The sequence below is a fragment of the Saccopteryx leptura genome, chromosome 1 (genome assembly GCF_036850995.1).
Source record: "Saccopteryx leptura isolate mSacLep1 chromosome 1, mSacLep1_pri_phased_curated, whole genome shotgun sequence".
Lineage (NCBI taxonomy): Eukaryota > Metazoa > Chordata > Mammalia > Chiroptera > Emballonuridae > Saccopteryx > Saccopteryx leptura.
In genome coordinates, this window is record NC_089503.1 from 34,702,112 (window position 1) to 34,725,781 (window position 23,670).

At 38.1% G+C, this 23,670-nt stretch overlaps 1 protein-coding gene across 1 annotated transcript in view; it reads left to right on the forward strand.

Annotated features, from left to right (window-relative positions):
• The first annotated feature begins 1,730 nt into the window (after positions 1–1,730).
• Positions 1,731–23,670, forward strand: part of SLC5A12 (solute carrier family 5 member 12) — a 52,498-nt gene continuing 30,558 nt past the window's right edge. The window contains exons 1-8 of the mRNA XM_066360551.1: positions 1,731–2,397; positions 8,664–8,729; positions 9,842–9,893; positions 11,425–11,492; positions 16,310–16,464; positions 16,565–16,705; positions 19,636–19,765; positions 21,065–21,153. Coding sequence (XP_066216648.1) covers positions 2,059–2,397; positions 8,664–8,729; positions 9,842–9,893; positions 11,425–11,492; positions 16,310–16,464; positions 16,565–16,705; positions 19,636–19,765; positions 21,065–21,153 — 1,040 coding nt within the window. The 5' untranslated portion in view covers positions 1,731–2,058. The remainder of the gene's footprint in view (positions 2,398–8,663; positions 8,730–9,841; positions 9,894–11,424; positions 11,493–16,309; positions 16,465–16,564; positions 16,706–19,635; positions 19,766–21,064; positions 21,154–23,670) is intronic.

Here is a 23,670-nt window from a genome sequence, read left to right on the forward strand (position 1 = left end):
TTTTTTTACTTATCTTTAACTTTATTTTTTTCATTAAATTTATTGGGGTGACACTGGTTAACAAAATTTTACAGCTTTCCGGTACACACTTCTGTAACACATCTCTGCACACCGTATTGTGTGTCCATCCCCTGCCAAGTCAAGTCTCCATCTATCGCCATTTATCCTCCCACACCCTTTCTTCCACCCCTCCCACCCTGGTAATCACTGTACTGTTGTCCATGGGCGTTTTCTCTTCTTTTTTCATTTTTGCTCAATCTACCCACCCTCTAGCCAGCCCGCTCCACCCACTCAACCCCAGCTGTCAGTCTCCTTTCAAGAGAAATTTAAGCAACAGGTCACAGACAAATCTTGGCAAAGATTTTGCATATTTATCTGTAACTAAATGAGTATTTTGGCCATCAAAGCTTTCTGTTACCTAATTCAGATTCATCGAGCAAAGAAGGAAGTGAAGACAGTGTCCAGACTAAAGAAATAGTCAAAGACTGATTCAGTTACCTGGATGTCAAAATCAAAATTAAAGTTTCTTAGGTTTGATAAGAAACCTTTCTGACTTTGGGCATTATGAATAATTTTTGTCTTCTTCTTTTGCTTTTTAAATTGTTTCTTTTATTTTCTACATTGGCTACTGTGCACCTGGGTTCTGTGCATGAGGACTTGTGCCCCTCTATCTTCCTTGAGTTGGTCATCTACAACAGCTGACCAACTCATACAGACATACACATAGAGATTCGTTAAAATAGGTAAGGGTATTAGCAGATTACAAAGTAAGTACCAAGAGAGGTGGCATCCTATGGGAGTTGGGTGGGGGTGGAGGAGCAAGAAATGTGAGTCAGGTCCCCAGGAACATGGGAGACGTGAATGAGATCTTGTGCGATCAACAAGCTTTGTTGAGGTGGGGTTGAGAAAGACTATTGAAAAGGGAAGAGAAACATAAACAACATTGGGAAATTGCCATTAGAGGCTGGCTGGGAGTACTTGAGACAAATCAACAATTTAACAAGAGCAGGAACAAGAATCTACAACTGGATTTTCACCTTTCTATTCTCATTTGTCCTGGTCCTAATTCTAACTAAAACTCTGGGTACAAGTGTTATATAAATAAATTGGTCCAAATAAGAAGAGCGATAGAGAAGTTAAAGCTGAAGACTACAACCAATTCATTGATTTTTGGTTAGCCCTTTTTTTGAGGCCTAGAGTCAAGAGAGAGTTAACTGTTAAGTATGTTCCCCTGTAAGCACAAATAATAGGCCATGAGGTAAATATTATTATCTTTCACTTTGAAGATCACAAAAAAGAGGGTTGGGAAATTTGAGATCCTTAAAGACTCAGGATTTCCCTGTAAAAGAACCATTTCCTTGTTCATATGAATCTGACGAAGGTTAGATGGTGTGTCAGCAATATCACAGTTTACAGGAGGCTGAGCCAACTTGAGCGAAAGTCTCCCTGCTCCTAGTCCTTTGCTCCTTTTGCTCCATGCTCACTGCCTCAGGCAATTGCAGGTTCACGTCCTGTCCTTCACCCCTCCTTACTCAGGAGAAAGACACCACCGAGGGGGTTGTGTTTGCATTTTACAGATTCCATTTCACTAATTTAAAATGCTGAGGTGGTCAACCTGTATCACCTCTGCTTCCCAGTAATGTTTAACCTGAAGTTTAAAAAAAAAAATCCAAGAGATAAAAGAACATGTTATCTGGCAAGTCCATTCCACCTCTCCCCCCACCCCCAGTTGGTTATTAATTTCAGAACACATTTGAATTCCTTCTTTGTGGCATATGCTTGAGGAGGGGAACAGACATCTCCTGGTTAGGGTCAGATTTCACGTTCTTATCCATTGGTATCAAAGCCATTACCAGATTCCTCTCTGTAGTCAACTTTTGAGATCTTCCCTGAGTACTAGTGTCTGAAGATCCACAGAGCTACCTCCGTTCATCATTCTCTTTACGTAATCACAGGCTGCTCTCTTGCAAAGCATCTGCCCTACTGAGCTTTGCTTTTGGAAACAATTTTTACCTGAGAGCTGGTGGAAATCTATTCTCTGGTGCTACACTTCCCAGCATGGAGGTGAAGAACTTTGTGGCTTGGGATTATGTTGTATTTGCAGGCCTCTTCATCATTTCTTCTGGAATCGGGGTGTTCTTTGCTATAAAGGAGAGAAAGAAAGCAACTTCAAGGGAGTTCCTGGTGGGGGGAAGACAAATGACCTTTGGTCCCGTGGCACTGTCTTTGACAGCCAGCTTCATGTCAGCGGTCACAGTCCTGGGGGCTCCTTCAGAGGTCTACCGCTACGGGGCCTCCTTCCTGCTCTTCACCATTGCGTATCTTTTTGTCATCATCTTCACCTCAGAGCTCTTTCTGCCTGTGTTCTACAGATCTGGCATCACCAGCACTTACGAGGTAAGACAACTACTCTTTTATTCTTTATTTTGAGAGGAGTTGCTATTTGCTCTCCACTTGAACAATGTACTTTTTTTCTCTGAAAATACACATCTTGATGATAACACATGATCATTAAAGAACACTCACTTATTTTCAGGGGAAAATATTACAATGTTATTAAGCTTTGGATGAAGACACATCTCTTATTGTATCTATAAAACAAAACAATGCAGTAAACCCCATGAAACTATTTCAATGATTAAATGAGAACTTGTAAAAAAGCACCGAATGCATTGCCTAACATGTAAGAGCTTCTCAATGAAAAAAGCTAAAGTTATTATTTGTATTACTATTAACACTATTCTGAAAAGCATGCAGAACATATACCATGAATATTGGAATTTTCCAGGCAGAAGACAGAGATAGTACAGATGAATGACTTAGTCGTGAGTAAATCCTACTAAGAACCCATGTTATCTGTTTCTCTTCCCATCAGATAGTAGAGCTGAGCACTGTAATACAAATTATTATTATGCTCCACTTTTCAATGGGGGAATGGTAAGGTTTTTTAACAAAAATTAGAAAATATTTTAATGGGAAGAAATTAAGTAATACAAATATGGAGAATTTCAATGAGAGAAAAATGAGGCAGTAGTGTTTTTGCTTTGTAATAATTCTAAGGAAAATATCATGTTGAAAACTGAATTTCCATGTTCAATGTTTAAGTGTGACAATGCAGTTTCTACTTTTAAAAAGGGTGTTTATTTTTCTTCTCAAACATCATGCTTACTAAGTCACAGCAAAGGATTCTTAACAGACCTGTTTGTTTATTTTTTAATTCTGTAAACTAAATGATTACAAAGGGTAACTCTGGACCTCAAAAGCCATTTAGGAAATTGTACACTTTCCAGAAAGTTTTAAAACCTTAATTCCACAGATGATTATATCCCTAATAACCAACATTAACCTCCTGTCCCCCAAAAAGAAGGTAATGAGGATTAGGTCATACAACGGTTACCACCTGGGATATAAATTCAAGAGAAGGTGACTAAATTTATGGTTAGTTCTAAAATATATGTACTGATACCTCCATTGTTCATTAGTGTAATTCTGAAAATATAAATACATTCTAGTTCTTTTTTTCATTCATGTATTTAATTTTGACCCAAAAGCATTGCTAACATTTAAAAAAGAATTGCTTAGGTGAGAAAGAGAGAAAACTCAGAGTTAAAAAATTCAAGTTCATTATCTAAATACATTACTTAATAGCAGGATGACTTTGTGTGTTAGTTAGCTCTTATCAACTCCAGGTTCCACATAGAAAATAACTACCATCTTCATGAAGGTTTTGTTAAATATAAAAAAGTTTACTAAATATAAAAAAATACCCAAATGTGAAAAATAATTTTTTACCACTAAACCATTCCTTCTACAAATATTCATTAATCATCTACTATGTTCTAGGCTCTCCACTGGAAGTAAAGCAGTGAACCAAATCTCTGCCCTCATGGAGTTTACTTATGGCAGATAAGGACAATCAGTAAATATACTCTGTAAGACATTAATAACAGAAATTTATATGCAATTTAACTGTGTGCTAAGTACTGCTCTAAGTATTTTGCATGTATTAATCTATTTGGCCTTAAAATAATCTGTTTCAGATAGGCACTACTAACATCCCCATTTAACAGACTAGAAAACTAAGGCACATAAAGTTAAATCACTTGCTTAATACCACACAGGTAGCAAGTAGCAGTATTTCCATCCTGGGGAGTCATACAAGAGAAATAAATAGGATAGGTAGAGAGAAGGAGTGCTGGTTTGGGTGGAGAATGTTGAGAAGTCACATAAAGTGGTTAAGTAAGATTCAATAACAGTAAGGCAGTTAAATGCAGACCTAGAGAAAGCAAGAGGTTGAACCATACAAGAGAAGGGCATCCCAGGATGAAATAGCCACAGATGCAAAGGGTTTAAAAGAGGAGTGTAGCCCTGGCTGGTTGGCTCAGCGGTAGAGCGTTGGCCTAGCGTGAGGAGGACCCGGGTTCGATTCCCGCCCAGGGCACACAGGAGAAGCGCCCATTTGCTTCTCCACCCCTCCGCCGCGCTTTCCTCTCTGTCTCTCTCTTCCCCTCCCGCAGCCAAGGCTCTATTGGAGCAAAGATGGCCGGGGCGTTGGGGATGGCTCTGTGGCCTCTGCCCCAGGCGCTAGAGTGGCTCTGGTCGCAACATGGCGATGCCCAGGATGGGCAGAGCATCGCCCCCTGGTGGGCAGAGCATCGCCCCTGGTGGGCGTGCTGGGTGGATCCCGGTCGGGCGCATGCGGGAGTCTGTCTGACTGTCTCTCCCTGTTTCCAGCTTCAGAAAAATGAAAAAAAAAAAAAAAAAAAAAAAAAAAAGAGGAGTGTAATGGACATGTTTGAAGAGCTCATTGTGCTTGGAGAAGAGTGAGCCAAGAACAGAATGGCAAAAATGAGATTGAAGAAGTAGGAATGCCCAAAGACATAAGGTCGCACTTCCAGTAGGTGTGATGTCAGACAAAGGGAATACTCTGGAAATTTGTGGAGCACTTTGATTTTCACAAGAATTGGTGGGGGGCACAGCTGGAACTTAAGAAGCAGGGGCAAGGGACCCAGATATCTTGCAGTTTGTTAAGACATAGAGACAATGAGTAATTGCACCATGGACTCTGATTTTTAGTGCCTTTATGCTCAAAACCTGCTGCAAATGTAAATCAGTAGTACTTTACTACATAATATTAACTTTAAAAATAAGTTATACACACATACTCCGAATTAGCAGATTTCCCCAAATTACAGTGGAGTAAAAACATTGTCCTGAAATTATTACAAAATTTAATGAGCAATCTGTCTATTCCATCTGTGTTGTTAATACCTACTTAGCCATAACAGGTTTTAGTAGAGAGGGTCATTTTCTACATTAAATCAACAGCAAATATAGAACTGAGGAGATTTAAGGCTCTGTTTTAATTATTAAATTAGTGCAGAAATGGAAAAAACATTTATAATGTCTGAGCTTCTGTGGGACAAACATGCGTTAAAGAAGTTAATGCCTGACCAGGTGGTGGCTCAGTGGATAGAGCGTCTGACTGGGACGCAGAGGACACAAGTTCAAAACCCTGAGGTCACGGGCTTGTCTGGTTTGAGCACAGCTCACCAGCTTGAACCCAAAGTCGCTGGAGCAAGGGGTCACTTGGTTTGCTGTAGCCCCCTTGTCAAGGCACATATGAGAAAGCAATCAATGAACAACTAAGGTGCTGTAACAAAGAATTGATGCTTCTCTTCTCTCTCCCTTTCTATCTGTCTGTCCCTATCTGTACCTCTCTCTGTCTCTGTCTGTCACACACAAAAAAGTTAATTACCTCTTCTTTTAAAATATATTTATTTGGGGAGGCCTATAGAATTACATTATATAAATTTAATTTACAAAATTTGTGCCTTCTACATATTTTTTATTTTTTCATATCCTAATAAGAAGTCAAGGTTATATTCAAAGCACATAAGAAGTTACTTTGGGATTGCCTCTTGTTCTGGAAGAATTGGCAGTATGGCACAGGGGTTGAAAATATAGGCTCCAGACTCAGTCTCTCTGACTTTGAATGTCAGTGATAGGACTTTGGGAAATTTCTTAACTTCTCAGTACCTTTTTTACATATGTAAAATAGTTATAATAAAATTATATCTCAAAGGATGTCTCTGAGGAGTAAATGGTCTATCATATGCAAATATCTTTTTAATTATTATTTTTTACTTTTCGATTACAGTTGGCATTCATAGGTAATACTTTTAATACAGCCTGGCAAATAGTATATGCCACATAAGAATTTTTTATTATTATTATTGTTGTTGTTACTGTCCCCAAATTTATACCACAACTCAGTCTATCTAATGAATCTTGATTTTGTTTCTTTATCTGTCATTCCCTGTTTCCTACCCATAACTATTCTTTCTGGAATTTTTTTAAATACTAAAGACCTAGGGGGGTAAAATCTGTTTCTCCATTTCTTAAATCTTAACTGGCATTGTAATGTGTTTGATCAACAGAATGTGACAGAAATGATGTGTAGAGTTTAAGCCTCATTAAACTCATAGTTTCTGCCTTTGCTTTCCTGAATGCTGTCTTGATATGGCTGTGTCAGGAAGCGGTTCCAGCTGGTCAAGCTTCTGGAACATGATGGAAATTCTAGCCAACAGCCATCACCAACTACCAAATGTGGCAGTGAGACTATCTTGAACCTTTTCACCCAGCTGACCTTTTAGTTAATTTCAATCCCACGAGAGCCCAGGGGAAACAAGTAGAGTCTCATAGTTTTGAAGATTGGTTGGGTGGGTGATATTTAAGTCTATGAGTTTTACGGAAGGTATTACACAGTAATAGCCAACTGATTTAAATGCTGTGATATGCAGTGAGATTTCAAGATCAAGATATGAATCTATGCTATTTTATCATATGTTTTTATTATATTCCACTTAGACAGTTTATAATTAGTTTCATCATGCTGTTTCCACTTCAGTTAATGTTATTTTCTTCATTTTCTTATCATTCACTAATAAATCTAGTTTGTTATTATTTACCCTGAGTATTAGTTTAGAGGCTGGTGACTAACTGCTCTCTCGTTTTTCTTGGACTTATCAAACTAAATCACTTCTAAACTCCTTACCTCTCTTTAATTCAAACCTTTTCAGTATATAATGCACAGGATATTACTTTTATATAACTTCTTTTATAGTGGTTTTGAGCATCATAGATTATTTTTTGGTAAATTTCCTTTCTTTTATTTCTTCTTTAAATTGCATGATGGTATCATAACAGTCACATTTAAATTTTGAGAAATTAGATGTAGAGGTATAAGATATCATAATTGAATTTTATTTTAGCATAGTAAATGATTTACAAAATGTTTGTTGTGAAATAGATATTTAGAGTTTGATAGGGTCTGAATCAATGTTATAATACCTTTTAGGTCGTTGTAAAGACTAGCTTTTACTCTGTGTGACAGGGGTCATTACAGAGTTTGGGCAGAGGTGTGACATGATGTGATTTGTATTTTGAGTATTACATTTAACTGGATCTTGAGAATGATTATAGGGTTTTGACTGTTGAAGCAGGGTGTCTAATTAGGAGGCTACTGTAGGCAAGAGATGATGGTGTTACAGTGGCAACAGAGGAGAGGATGCAAGTAAATATCAGGGGGTAGAACACAGGATTATTTTATTAACTGGATCCGGAAAGTGAGGGAGAGTGAGGAGTAAAGGACAGCTCCATATTATTTGGGCTTGAACCAACATTAAAAATAAACTTACAAATTCTTGAGATGGAAAAGAATGTGACTAGAGCAGTTTTGGGGTTTTGAAAATAATTGAACATAATGATGGTAAGTAAACATTACCTGTGTAAGCCAGAAACATTCACCTTTTCTGTTAAACTTTCATTCTATTTTTGATGGTAGTAACAGTTATAGACACACCAAAAATGACCATTGAAACACACTGCAGGAGTTCATGCGTTCTTTCCCATGTGAAATTATGCAGTTGGAACAGTCTCTCTTATGTCATGGATGAGAAACCGGAGGCTTAGATCTAAGAGGGAGATAGTGGCAAAGCTCAAACTATAATTCAAGGAGTCTTATTTCTGATCCAGTTCTTTTTTTATCTATATTTTTCTTTATAATATCTTTCTATATTGATTTAAGGTAAAAAAAACTATGAAACAGACAAATAGAAGATTTAGAATATGAAGCTTCCACAACAGAGAATAATTAAAGATTTTGTAAAAAAAAAAGGGGGACATGATCAGAGTCCCTTTTCAGAGAATCAATATGGCTCGATGTGTGATTGATAGAACAGCTGGGAGGCATTGGAATTCAGGAGATTGATTAGGCAACTCCTGAAGTCATCTGGGAAAGCTAAAATAAAGGCCTGAAGTAAATTTCGGAGCAGTGGGTAATATGAAAGAAAACAATGGTTCAGTATTTCCAGTAGGAAATCCCTGAGTAGAACGCCAGAATACCCACACTTTTTTTTCCCCAAGCAACCTACTTATCCTCCCTGACCATCATAAGAAGCTAGAGCAAGAACTGAACTTTAATATATATATATTTTTGACATTACACAATCAATGTTTTTGTCCTGTTATGCCAAAGTATATATAGCATAAAATCACATTATAAATCCAAAGCACTTAACTCAGAGGAAATACCAAATAATGAAACCTTAGTAGCTCTATGTATAAGTCACTGACTTTTGTATGTCCTTTATTCTTTCTAGTACTTACAACTACGATTCAACAAAGTAGTTCGCTATGCAGCAACAGTCACATACATTGTGCAGACGGTAAGGAGAAGGGGGGCTGCAGATATGAATTTGTGGGATGACAAGCCATGGGTTGATGACAGAGGGTAGTTAACTCAGTTAAAAGAGAGACTTAATCCTAACAAGAAACTAGACTAACAGTTTTAAGATATGTGATTGCACAAAGATTTGTCCATTGAACATACCATATATGTATATATATATATATATTATTAACTATATATATAGGAAACAGTACATATATCATAAACTAAGAAAAACAAAAGCATTTTCTTAAAATTGATTTTAACTTATTTAACTTGTACAAGTTTCTTTGGGTGTGAAGATATGAAATGGTCTGTTAACTGATTTAAAAATAAAAAAATAGCAGAGTTGAACCAGAAATACTTGTTTTGTTGAAAATCGTTTGAAGATAATATTTCCAAGCCAATACCGCCACTTTGCTTTTTTGGACTCCGTGCCTACCTCCCAGGCTCTGGGGCGCCACCATGCGGCCACCAGCTGGCCTGTGGCACACCGTTGGTGCATTTCATACTACTCAGGAAGTACTTTCCTCTCAAGGATAACCCTTTTCCTGTTTTTTAATCAAAAATCCCAAGGAGGGACTGAAGAGTTTGAGAGAGAAAAGGTGGAAAACGATGCTCCTTGACCTGTTAGAAGGTACATGCACTGTGTAGATAACCCATGTTGTTAGTCTTCTCCGCACAGGACTTCCTCCTCACAGACGCTTTCCATCCTCACTTTAAAATCCAGATATTACCAGCCGCTGAAACATATTTGGGTCATTGTGATATGTGCATGGATGGAAGGGATAGAGGGAAAGTGAACCAAAACTTTGACTTGAAGCCCCCCCCTTTTTATCTTTTAGAAATACACCAAATCTAGCCATAAAATCTCAAAATTTGCAGCAATCTTAAAAGCCCAAACCTATCATACCTCCATCTAAAGTTTATATCCCTTCTTCAAACTAGTTAAAGTAGTCAACAACTTCAAAATTAGAGTGGACGGGAGTGAAATGCTTGGTGAACAGGTGGAAGGAAAAATGTCTCGAAGGTCAATAAAGAACTTTCTAGGCAGCTCACCTTTCCACGTCATGTTTCTCAGCATTCACCCAGTTCTTGTTCCTCTCCCAGATTCTCTACACGGGAGTGGTGGTGTATGCTCCGGCTCTGGCGCTCAATCAAGGTGAGTTCTCAGCACTTCCCTGAGTTCATTCCACTCTTTTATGCCTGCATTCTTGCCCTGAGAAATATACATAAAACACATTCCTATGTGTTATAGGAGACATTCCTATGGTTAGGGTGCTCTCAATTACTGGAGGAGTTAAAATATAAAGCTCTAAAAATTGAACATTGAAAGTAATGCAGCCTGACCTGTGGTGGCACAGTGGATAAAGCGTCAACCTGGAAATGCTGAGGTCGCAGGTTCGAAACCCTGGGCTTGCCTGGTCAAGGCACATATGGGAGTTGATGCTTCCTGCTCCTCCCCCCTTCTCTCTCTGTCTCTCTCCTCTCTCTCTCTCTCTCTCCCTCTCTCTCTCTCTCTCTCTCTCCTTTCTAAAATGAATAAATAAAATTAAAAAAATTAAAAAAAAGTAATGCAAACAATGAGTTACTTGATGTTGCCCACCCACATGGTTACAAATACAGTTTGTTTGTTTGCTTGTTTTTTATAATCACTGCAGTAATGACAGTTTTGGTATTGTATACCCACAACCACTAAGTAAGGTTATCTATAATATTCTGTGATTTCATGAAATAGGTAATCTGAGTATAAGAATAAAAGGTGCTGACTGACCAGGCAGCGGCACAGTGGATAGAGTGTCGGACTGGGATGCAGAGGACCCACGTTTAAAACCCCAAGGTCACTGGTTTGAGCACGGGTTCATTTGGCTTGAATGGGCTCACCTACTTGAGTGCAGTGTCGTTGACTTGAGTGTGGGATCATAGACATGACACCATGGTCATTGGCTTGAGCCCAAGGTTGCTAGCTTAAGCAAGGGGTCACTCACTCTGCTGTAGCAAGACACATATGAGAAAGCAATCAATGAACAACTGAGGTGCTGCAAAGAAGAACTAATGCTTCCCATCTCTCTCCCTTTGTGTCTGTCTGTCTCTATCTGTCCTTCTCTCAGTCTCTCTCTCTTTCTCTCTCTCTCACACACACGCACACACACACACACACACACACACACGCACACACACACAGAATGAAAGGTACCTATAGTAATTACTTCATGACTTATACTTGACTTTTTTGAAGGAATAGAATCCTGGAAACAAAAAGAAAAAAAAAAGTAAAACAAATTTCATACTGATATGATATTGGAAGTTCTCAATATTCAATTTAATTATGCTATCTAAGTTATATTGAGAAATATAAGTTCATGGCTGATGTTTAATTGGTTTCAAAGTACTAGACTAACCTTGTTAAGAAAAAAACAAACACAAATAATTAGTGCAGCTTGGAAGCTCCAGAATTTTAGGAGGAAAAAATTAGCTCTTAACATTGCACAAAATTTATAAACTGAGTTTATCTACAATAATGTAATAAAATAATCTCTATCAGAGTTGAGAAAGCTTAAGAGAAAACTGAAATTTGATTTCCATTTGCCCATAAAGAACAGTGACAAGAATATTGTGACTTTTTCTTTGTAAAGCTTGCTCTTTTGCAATTCTCAGGAAAATTTCTTTCAATATTTTTTCCCCTTTTTTAGTGACGGGGTTTGATCTCTGGGGATCTGTATTTGCAACAGGAATTGTTTGCACATTTTACTGCACTCTGGTAAGTATCTAGCTGTGAAAAAGGATTAGCACTATCTTCTAATACAGGATAAGGGCATCTAAATATAGCAGAAGTTGCTATTCCAAAATTAAATATAAGCTGGTTTATCTGTTATAGTTTTCAAAGAAAAGTGCTGATGTTTCATTTAAAATTATTTTTGGTATCAACTTTTAGTGGAATTTAAGCTCTGAGATCATTTGAGAAAGCCACAGCAGAGAAGATTTAATGAATAAAATACCTCCTTGATCAGGGGATTAGGTGATTCAACGCAACGTCTGAGAGAAAAAAAAATAGCTCATTAATAGTAATTATAAACCATGGGTAGAATATATACTTCAATGTCTAATGGTTGAGAAATAACAAAACACATGTGTGGGGAAAATAGCTGTGTCAGGCTTGCTCATTGGTTTTCCGGCTGCAAGCACTTTGTGCAATTAGTGCAGGAGCATGTGACAGCACTATATATATATTTTTGGTATTTTTCTGAAGCTTGAAACGGGGAGAGACAGTCAGACAGACTCCCTCATGCGTCCGACCGGGATCCACCCGGCACACCCACCAGGGGCGATGCTCTGCCCACCAGGGGGGGATGCTCTGCCCCTCCGGGGTGTTGCTCTGCCGAGACCAGAGCCACTCTAGCGCCTGGGGCAGAGGCCAAGGAGCCATCCCCAGTGCCCGGGCCATCTTTGCTCCAATGGAGCCTTGGCTGCGGGAGGGGAAGAGAGAGACAGAGAGGAAGGAGGGGGGGGGGTGGAGAAGCAAATGGGCGCTTCTCCTATGTGCCCTGGCCGGGAATCGAACCTGGGTCCCCCGCACGCCAGGCCGACGCTCTACCGCTGAGCCAACTGGCCAGGGCCATGACAGCACTATTGTAAGGATATAAGTGCTTCCCCTCGGGGGAGAGGTGTGGTTGGTTTCCTGATCCCTTGTCCTCTGCTTTGAAAAGCAGATTTTCCTTTTTTTTTTCCTTCCTTCCTTCCTTCCTTCCTTCCTTCCTTCCTTCCTTCCTTCCTTCCTTCCTTCCTTCCTTCCTTCCTTCCCTCCCTCTTTTCTTTCTTTCTTTCTTTCTTTCTTTCTTTCTTTCTTTCTTTCTTTCTTTCTTTCTTTCTTTCTTTCTTTCTTTCTTTCTTTCTTTCTTTCTTTCTTTCTTTCTTCCTTTCTTCCTTTCTTCCTTTCTTCCTTTCTTTCCTTTCTTTCCTTTCTTTCTTTCTTTCTTTCTTTCTTTCTTTCTTTCTTTCTTTCTTTCTTTCTTTCCTTCCTTCCTTCCTTCCTTCCTTCCTTCCTTCCTTCCTTCCTTCCTTCCTTCCTTCCTTCCTTCCTTCCTTCCTTCCTTCCTTCCTTTCTTTCTTTCTTTCTTTCTTTCTTTCTTTCTTTCTTTCTTTCTTTCTTTCTTTCTTTCTTTCTTTCTTTCTTTCTTTCTTTCTTTCTTTCTTTTGGCTTGCCTGTCTTTGCAAGCCTCCAATAAATTGGCATGGCTCACCATTTTCTGGCTCCACAGTTCCTTTACCATCTGCCTGAATTCAGTGTGAATCTGCATGGCCTCGGCCACCAGCCTTACAGCATGTATGAGTCATCAATGATGGCTGGTATTATGTAAACCTCAGCATTCCAAGCTTTGCTTTTGTCTCTTATTTATGGATATGCTGTGATTACATTTAATAATTGGCTTTACACATTCTTAGTCTTTAGCCAAGGCCCCTGGGTGGTATTGGGAACATATTTATATAATTGCTACACTTAGTTTAATTCAACAAACACTCACTGAGCACCTATTATTTGCCATGCCCTGCCATGGAAATCTTTATTCTTCTTAGTCATTGGCATCATATGCAGAGATTATAAGTAACCAGTTAAGAATATAGCAAGGATTTCCAGGTAGTTGGCTTCTCTTTACTCATTTTAAGAGAAAAATAAAGTACTTAATATAGGATTACATAGCACACTTATATGTATTTTGGCATTATGTGCATACCACATACTCTTTTACCATATATCATGAGAAGGTACAATTTAAAAATGCTCTTGTCTTTCTGTTTTCATACTTGTAAATCCCACCATTTGTTAACAGAATGTGTTTCCCTTCCATTCTCACTACCATACCATTCTATTCCAGATGCACAACTCCTCCCTAAAAATAACATTGAAGTAAAACAATTGTTTATTTATAATTGTGTATTTAGCAATAAGATGTTTCAGGAGCTGACTGTCAAAAACCAAGAGAATTTACTACTAATATACCTTCCCCTGAGAAAAATCTAGAATGTTGTGGGAAGAGGAAAAATTATTTCATTTTAGATAAAAGATGTAATAAGATAATAAAAGAGTAAACATTTAATAAATCTAGTGAATGATTTTTGATATTTAATAATAATTTAGAATATAGTGTAACTTATATATCTAATTTTATATTATATATCATAATTTATAATATTTAAAAATTTAATAATAATTATTATTGTTATATGCAATTTGAGGATTAAGAAAAAAAATAATCCCCAATTGGACACAATAGTCTGTAAAATCAGAAAGAGAGTTATCAGACTGAATGATTTTATAATTCTGGAATTGACATTTCTTAAATTTTAGAATCTAAAAATTTCATGGCAAAATTTCAAGGGGACTCATTTAAATGAAATGGTCAAAGTGGAAAATGGAATTTAAACAAACAACTCTCCTCCTCAAAACTTCAACTGATTTAAGCAAAAGAAGAAAAAAGAAAAAAAAAGTACATAGAGAAAGTAGAACAAAAAGTAAGATGTCAGAAAGAATTCTCGATGTTTTAATAATGACAATTAGCTAAAATGGGCCAACTTTACTACTTCTTAATTGGTTTCATTGTTTCCTTCCACCCTAATGCCTTTGTCAAATTAAGCTTAAAACATCCATTTCTTCATGCCACTTGACTGACCTAATTCTTTTCTTGCTTCCCATTGTTTACAGGAGAAAGTATAAGCTTCCTTAGCTTAGTGTTGAAAATCTTTCATTTTGTGAAAAATCCGCCCACACCTCCTTTTCTTCTCTCCACCCTCTCGCCAGGTGAGGCCTCCATGTCACCAAAATGGTGATTTATTCATCTAACACTTTTGCTCATATGCGTAATGTAGTTTTTTTTTAAATTACCTTTTAATTCTAACTTGAAGAAATGATGGGACAACCCCCATATCATATTTCTCCTCAAGATGAAGATGATACCTGTCATCTTTTCACACAAGTTCTTGACACTCTGGAGGAGTAGTAACAAGGGAAGATAATTCTATTGTTTATTGTTAAAAAATACTCTGTCTTTTCACTCTCATAGTGCTATTCATTTTCAAAGCTCTTTTAAATACATCATTTCATTGAATTTCCCAATTTGCTCATTCCACCTTCACTATGGTCTTAAGGGATTTTATGCGTGGATAATTCCAGCAGCCTCTTTCTCTTTTCTTCTTGTCCACATGTTCTCAACTAAAATTGTACATTAAAATCACTTGGGGAAATTTCAAAAAACACTGAGGACCTTAATTTATTTGGAATCCCTGGGGATAGGTCTCAGACATTGTTTGTTTGTTTTTAGTTTCTCCAAGTGACTCCAAAGAGAAGCGAGGTTTATAACCTCCTCCCTACCCTCTTGTCTAATCGCACTATCCTGTGTTCTACCGTTAAACCCATTCTTCGGAAACTCTGGTTTGCTCAGCTCACTCTTTGACCATCCTCTAGCTCTTAAAACACCTTTCTTCGTGAATATATGGTTTATCATTGCTCCCTAGTTATTTTCTTCCCTCTAAATAGTCCACCATCTCAGCTTTCAAAAATGTATTCACTGTTACTAGTTTGACAAAAAGAAATCTCAGGTTGCCCCAGCCAGATCTGAGTGATTATCCTGAATTTCCTTACTTTTTCCTCACATGTATTTAATGCATCACAAGCTATGTTGATTTCACCTCCCAAATTTCTTTAAAACCAGCAACTTCTTTATACCTTTGCTTGACTTCCAGCTGTTGTCATTTTTGCACACAGGCTACTGAAACAAACTCTGAGCAGGTCTCTCAACTCCTCTTCTTCTATGGTCTTTGCAATGCATTGCCTACACAACCACCTCTACAACTACTATGAAACAAACAAAAGCTTTCATCATAAAAATCTATTTAGTGCTCTCTTATTGCTCTTGAGAAATTATTTAAGTGGCCTTGTCAAAATCTGTGTGTTCTGGCCTCTAGAAAATCCAGCAACTTCCCTTTGGGCACTCTATGCATCCCTTGATCTGTCCATTCTAACTTTCTTTTACTTCTCCAGGTAGCCATACCTCCCCCTGCTTCACTCAGGCTGCTCTGCTCTCTGCTTTGTCCCCTGTACCTGGTACATCACTATTCACTCTTTAGAACTTAGCTCCAATGATACTTTCTCAAGGCCCAAGTCAGGGTACCCTGCTATATGCTTCAATAGAACTTATCCTTTTAAACTGTTCTCTCCACCATTTTAAATAAAAAACTATGTTATTGTCTAATATCTGCTTCTGCCACTGGATTATAAACTGAATTAAAGAAGAAATTTATCTCCTGAGTCCCATGCTTTACATCATACTTGATCCATAAAAGGTACTCCACAACTGTGCTGAAAAAAAGAAAAAGGAACAAAGGGAAGGAAGGAAGAAAGAAAGGAAGGAAGGAAGGAAGGAAGGAAGGAAGGAAGGAAGGAAGGAAGGAAGGAAGGAAGGAAGGAAGGAAGGAAGAAAGGAAGGAAGGAAGGAAGGAAAGAAGATAGATAGATCATATTAACAGAGTCAGAAACGTTGCAGGCTTCATTTTTAGAACTCACACCTGTTCTCTCCATTTCAGGGAGGACTGAAAGCAGTGGTGTGGACAGATGCATTTCAGATGGTTGTCATGGTTGTGGGCTTCTTAACTGTGCTCATTCAAGGATCAGCTGAAGTTGGTGGGTTTCACAAGGTGCTGGAGCGATCATCAAATGGATCTCGACTAAATATATTTGAGTATGTCTAATGCTCTTTTTTACATTTTACACAGATTTAGCTGCATGACCTAATCCCCTAAATAAAAGCCTTTGTTCACTCACTTCTCTCTGCCTTACAGTTTTGATGCAGATCCTCTCAGGCGGCACACTTTTTGGACAATCTCAGTGGGAGGAACTTTTACCTGGCTTGGGGTCTACGGCGTTAACCAGTCAACCATCCAGCGATGCATTTCTTGCAAAACAGAAAAACATGCCAAGCTGTAAGTTATTAATAAAGAAACATTTCTATGTGTTTTCTGCCCTTATTGGGGACTTATTACATGCTTCCCAATGTTGTGTCTATATAAAAGAAACAGAAAAACAGAAAGATTCATTTAACCCTTCAAACAATTTTTTTTTTTACAGGGACAGAGAGAGAGTCAGAGAGAGGGATAGATAGGGACAGACAGATTGGAACGAAGAGAGATGAGAGGCATCAATTATTAGTTTTTTGTTGCAGCACTTAGTTGTTCATTGATTGCTTTCTCATATGTGCCTTGACCATGGGCCTTCAGCAGACCGAGTGACCCCTTGGTCGAGCCAGCAACCTTGGGTCCAAGCTGGTGAACTTTGCTCAAACCAGATGAGCCCACGCTCAAGCTGGCGAACTTGGGGTCTCGAACCTGGGTCCTCCACATCCCAGTCCTACACTCTATCCACTGCACCACTGCCTGGTCAGGCCCAACAATATTTTGAGGCATGTATTACCATTCCCTTCTCAGCAAGGAAGTGGAAGGGCTGGGCTTTGACATGTCTCTCAGCAATTCATCAACTGCCTCCATTGCCTGAGAAATTACTAGGTTAAATCAGGTGCTGTGGGCAGCTATGGAGAGGTCAACAGCACAAATTTCTTACAGTTTCTGAAATAAGATGACCCTTATCACTTATTTATTTTAGCATGTGATTTCTTCAACTGTTTCTCTTTTGATGAATATACCTTTAAAAGTTTCAAAGAGAGATTAAAAAAAAAGAAAGAAAACCCAAGCTAATGAGGAAGGTCACAGTAGGGCAATAGGTGCTCTAAGTCCTATCATGATATCCCTGCCAGGCTTGCATCCTCTGGAGAACTCCAACAGGCACACAACTTGTCAACGCTTTCCAAACCCTGCACGTGAGCCCATGCTGGGGACCAAAGGAAGCTATACACTCTTTTACAAAACTGGTAGAGATAAACTAGCATGGCATCCAGAATGGGCAAATCGTCCTCCTTGCTTTTGTCCAAAGTTCCAGCCTCCCCTGACTTGTCAGGATGCCTGCAACTGTTCTTCCAGTGTAAAACAAGTTGCTGAATATTTCCACAACAGATGTCAAAGTACTTTCAATACACTGTGTCTTATTTAGACCAAACAAAATATAAAGTTGTTGGAACACGGTTCACCATTTTATAACTTGAATTCTAAAAGGGAGTATATACTTTATATATTTCACACATTCTCAGAAGGAAGAAGTAAAAGCATTAGCTACTGTTTCAGCAATGCACTAGTAACTGATTTATATCCTACGACAATGAATAGTATTACCCCTCCACACTGATGATCATCACTCTATCAAATAGCTGAAGTACTGAAAAAGTATTGAAGATCAAATGCGTCTTTGATCTTAAAATTTGTAAAAATTAAATTTCATTTAAAATTCTGCTTTAAAATAAATTGGAGTTGAAGGTAGAATTTAGCATTTAAGACTGTCGGGAGAAAATGGAGCTATGAGAGTAAGAGGAGTGGATGTGGATGATCAGGGCCCTTTCCAGCACCACCTCCTCTCACAGCTAAGATGAGCACGTCCACACACAGTCACTTACTTTCCATTCCTACTGTCTTTGTTTATTTTCTCTGTATTTACTACATTTAAGTTAATGTTATTTAGTTAGCTCATTTCAGTGGTTATTACTTATCTCTAATCCCAGAATAACACCTCCATGAGAGTGGGCTCTGTGTGCTCACTGCTATATCCCAAGTACTCAGAAGAAGACAGTAAGTACATAACGTTTGCCTAAATGGAGGGACAGGCAAGAGTACAACCAAAGCAATCCATAGGTATTGATCACTTGTGTATCAATTATATTCCCAAAGGCTATCTCTCATCCAAGCCCCTTCAAACAAAAACAAACAAATAAAACTCAAAGATAAACATTATTAGGCAAATCCAAAGGAAATAACTTGAAATAGGAACCTTTGCTGATGTACATAATGTACAATAAAAACCTATCAATGGGATAGTTAAGTAGCATGTTTGCTTCATAAAAGAATACTTTGACTTAAGGGTTTTCTGAACCTGGACAGCACCAGTTGTAGGGGACTTTGAAATAAATGTGTGACCTTACAGTAGAATGTAGAATGCATTTAATTCCCTTCAAACAATGACTGGATTCAAGATAATGCCCAGTGTTGTTGCTCTTGGTCCCCTGCGACTAGAGTCTGAGGTTATTCATTCTCTCAGACCAATGTCAGGCTAGTTTACTTTTCAGCCTTTTCTGAGATTCATAAAAAAGAGTAATATTTTGACTTTCAAAAGATACAATATAATCGTGGAATACTGCAAAATTATATGCATAATTAAAATTAAGCATATCTGCGCATTGTAGATTAAAACAAATTACTCCAAAAATAGGAGTAAAATGACCTTGGGCTTTTTATATAATACTTTCTATTGTCATTTAAAAAAATTTAACTTCAAATCTTATCTGAATTAATCTCCAAAGTGTGTATTTCCAAAACTTGTCTATGTCTACATTCATCTCCTGATTCCTCCGGAAGAAAAGATGTTAAAATGTATGTTGGCTTTTTGACAATTTCATGAGTTGCGTGGGGGACTATCACTTGAAGTTATATATGAATGATTGTTATGTAAAATTTTATCTAAAAAAGTAGATCTCACACCACACTTGATGCTTTGCAGAAAAACTCCCAATTTCCAAAGAAAATCTATCAAAAATATACTTCATTCGATTTTGTAGTTAGTTAAAAAATGTAATGTACTCAATGTTCCACCCTTGAAAAGGCAAAAGTATAAAATTTAATAATTCTTGAAGACTGTAGGATTTTATTTTAAAGCAAAAAGGCCCACCAAAACTTTACTTGATTCTTTGGTGATGACCTTCCCACACTGTAATATGACCTAGGAGCTTCCAATAGACCCATGTGTTCTTTTCTAGAGCCTTGTACTTCAACTTGGTGGGTCTTTGGATCATTGCCGTATGTGCTGTCTTCTCTGGCTTAATCATGTATGCTTACTTTGAAGACTGTGACCCTTTGACTTCTGGCACTGTCTCTGCACCAGACCAGGTATGGGTTCCGTTGGGGCCTGTGGGAGCAGCTAAAATGAATGTGCTTCTAGCTATTGATGGGAAACGTGGGGACTTTCTCTTTTCTAGCTGGAGCTATAGCCACTTTCCACACCCCAAAGACTAGATTTCTTTCTTTTCTTCTTGGGTGATATCATTACACCTTAGGTTTTAATATGAGGAAGTGAACATAAAAAAAGAAAATACATCACCTTTCCCTTGAAGACAAGGCCAGGAGGTAGGGCAAAGTTGTGGAGGGAGGAAAGTACAATTGAACTAAATGGTTTGGTTGTCAATGTTATTTTTTTTTAAGTGAGAAGAAGGGAGATAGAGAGACAGATTCTCACATGCACCCTAACTGGGACCCACTTGGCAACCCCTATTTGGGCTGAAATTTGAAATCAACCAAACTATTCTCAGTGCTTGGGGCTGACACTCAAACCAATGAAGCCCACTGACTGCAAGAGGGAAAGAGAGAGAGAAGGGGGAGAGGGAAAGAAAGAGAAGTAGATGGCTGCTTCTCTTGTGTGCCCTGACGGAATCAAACACAGGAAATCCATATGTCAGGCCAACACTCTAACCACTGAACCAACCAACCAGGGCCTTGTGCTATTTCTAACTCTTTTCTATAAATCTCAAGGTTGAATAATAATATTTTCATCTCCATTTCAAATTGAACAAAATGACACTTATTTCTTTAGTGCTTCTGCTTATGTCTTCTCATCATAGCTTAAACAACAGGACCCTGATATCATGCATTTAACATTCTCTTAAAATCTTCCTTTGTGGACAATACGTTCAGGAGCAAAAGTCATATCCTCTCTTTTTTTCTATATATTCAATTGTCTTACCCTCTATCCCATGCAGGCTTCTCTCTCACAAATCTGAACACAGAGTAGAATGACATCGAGATTCTCTGAAGACCTGTTTTAAGTGTTCTTTTTCCCTCCGGGATTTAATTGCAACATTTAAGGGTAAACAGGCAAGAAAATACCACACATTGCAAACAGAAGAACAAAAATTTAAAGTTTCTAAACCTTCTAAAGTTCATCCAATCATTTTCTCTAATACCGACTGTCTCTTTTCTATTCCTTCCCCTCCGCGATGGCTGGAACCTGGGCCATGTAATTGGACTGATCATAGTCTCATTTGCTAGCATGTAACAACCTTAGTCCATGCAAATTTCTCTATTATTATTAATTTTGTCTTTTTTTCACCTTCTCTTGCTAAAAAGCTACATTCCCACGTTTCAGACATTGCCAGCGAGATCACTAATCTATCTTGTTTGTCTCCTCTTCAGCTGATGCCATACTTTGTCATGGAGATATTTGCCACCATGCCTGGACTACCAGGGCTTTTTGTGGCTTGTGCCTTCAGTGGAACTCTGAGGTTAGTGTGTGTGCTGACGACCCTCTGCTGTGATGATAAAATGATGGTGGTAATAATCATGAGTACTTACTGAGGACTTACTGTTTGTGAACTGCCCTGCTAAACGCTTTCTTTGTATTTGCTCATTAGCTGTTCCACTATATATATAAAACTAAATCTTTACTCATATTATCATCAGTTTATAAAAAAGAAAACTGAAATTTAGCAAGTCAGATAACTTACCCATGGTGACATAGTAAACTGCAGAGGCAAGATATAAATCTAGGCCCGCCCTTACATTAGACCTCTCTGTTTATTTTCTCAATTTGTCTGATGCCAACAACCCCCATATTTTCATGTCACAAGACAGCTCACCCTGGTAGCATTTATCATTTAGTTGCAATATATTTCTGCAGATCAATCCTTTGCAATCAATTCTCCCTGTTTTCATGAGCATGCTCAGGCAGCCAATAACTTCTATCCTCCACATGTAAACATTCTAAATACATAATTATTCATACATTTATTCCAATGAATATTTTAGGTTTATATTATGCCAGGCACAATTGGTGACAGTGGGGATATAGGAATACTGTGGAAAACAAGATGACATTGCCCTCATATCGAGTTTGCATTCTAATTGACAGGGAAGATGGACAATATATAAGTGAACAAAATAAACAAGATATAATTTGACAATGAAAAATAATACAAAGGAAATTACAGAGCAGTATACTAGAGAGAGGCGAGGCCTGAGGTTTCTGCCTCTAATAAGTTCTTTAGGGACCTCCTCTTTGAGCTGACTCTTGTGTTAAGATCTAAACTATGCAAAGAAGCCAGCTATATAAAGAGCACAAGCAGGAAAGTTTACAGGCAGGGGAAAGAGCAAATTCCAAAGCTCCTTGAAGAGAAACTGCATGGAATATTTTAGGAACAAACACATGAATTAAAGCATAAGGGACTGGGAGGAGAGCAGATGGTGATGAGTTTGAAGAGGTGAGCATGCGTCAGATCATGAAGAGTCTTTATGGAACAGTAGTTTGCATTTCAAATTAAATGAGAAGGCATTATTAGAAGGTTTGAAACAAGAGAATGTGTGATGCCATACAATAGAAGACTTAGTCTTCTATGTGGAGAAGAGACTGCAATAAAAGCATGCATGTTGGAAGTGAGTGACCTATTAGGAGACATTTGTCTTAATTTAGGTGAGAGATGATAGTGACTTGGAGAAGGGTAGGGACAACAGTGTTGATAGAAATGCATTAAAACATAAAAATAATGCTATTGTTTCCATTTAAGGGAGACCATTTGCCTTTACGAATAATAGATCAGCTGGTGACAAAAGTCTTATTTCCCTTCCCAGAGCTCAATTGCAAAGAATCAATTACAGGATTGGTTAAAGGCCAATTTTAACGTAGTGAATTGATCAGGGTCAAAATGCAAACAGTACCAGAGGATAAAATTAAAAACTTTAGATCTTATCCTTCAAATCCCTTGCCCCATCTTACGAAATTAACCCTTATTAATAATTTTTTGTTAATAAATTATGGTCTTTGCTTATGTGAACGTTTATGCACTTTAGTGTATAAAAAAGAGAACACATTGTATATACTGTTTTATTTCTTTCAGTTAATATAATTTAGAAATATTTCTATATTGGTAGGTCTAGCTTATTCTTTTTTGATTTACTATAACTTCATTGACCGATGTTTTAATGCAAGTCATAACTAACAATGCTTATGTCTTAGTTTGTTTAGTCCGCTATAACAGAATACCATAGACTAGGTATCTTGTAAACAATGAAAATTTATTTCTTATAGTATTCAGGACTAAGAAGTCTAAGATCCAGACACCGGAAAATTCAAGTGGGTCTGCTGAGAACCCACTTTTTGGGTAAAACATGGCTATCTTCTTGTTGTGTCCTCACATGGTAGAAGGGATGATGGAGTTTTCTGTGGTCTTTTTCTAATGATTTCTCACTAATCCCATTCATGAGGGCTCCACCCTCATGACCTAATTATGTCCCAAAGAATCCACGTCCACATACCATATACTGGGGCTAAGTAGTGAACACAAATATTCAGTCCAGAGCACACTCTATTGTATATCTTTGTGAAATAGGCTACAGTCCAAGAAGTAAATTACTGTATCAAAATACATATATATATATATATTTTACAGTGACAGAGAAAGAGTCAGAGAGAGGGATAGATAGGGACAGACCGACAGGAATAGAGAGAGATGAGAAGCATCAATTCTTTTGTGCTGCACCTTAGTTGTTCATTGATTGCTTTCTCATATGTGCCTTGACCGTGGGGCTGCAGCAGATCGAGTCACCCCTTGCTCGAGCCAGCGGCCTTGGGTCCAAGCTGGTTAGCTTTGCTCAAACCAGATGAGCCCACGCTCAAGCTGGTGACCTCAGGGTCTCGAACCTGGGTCCTCTGCATCCCAGTCCAACGCTCTATCCACTGCGCCACCACCCAGGCAGGCAATAATACATATTCACTTAAACTTTTCATGGGCATTATTACTAAATTG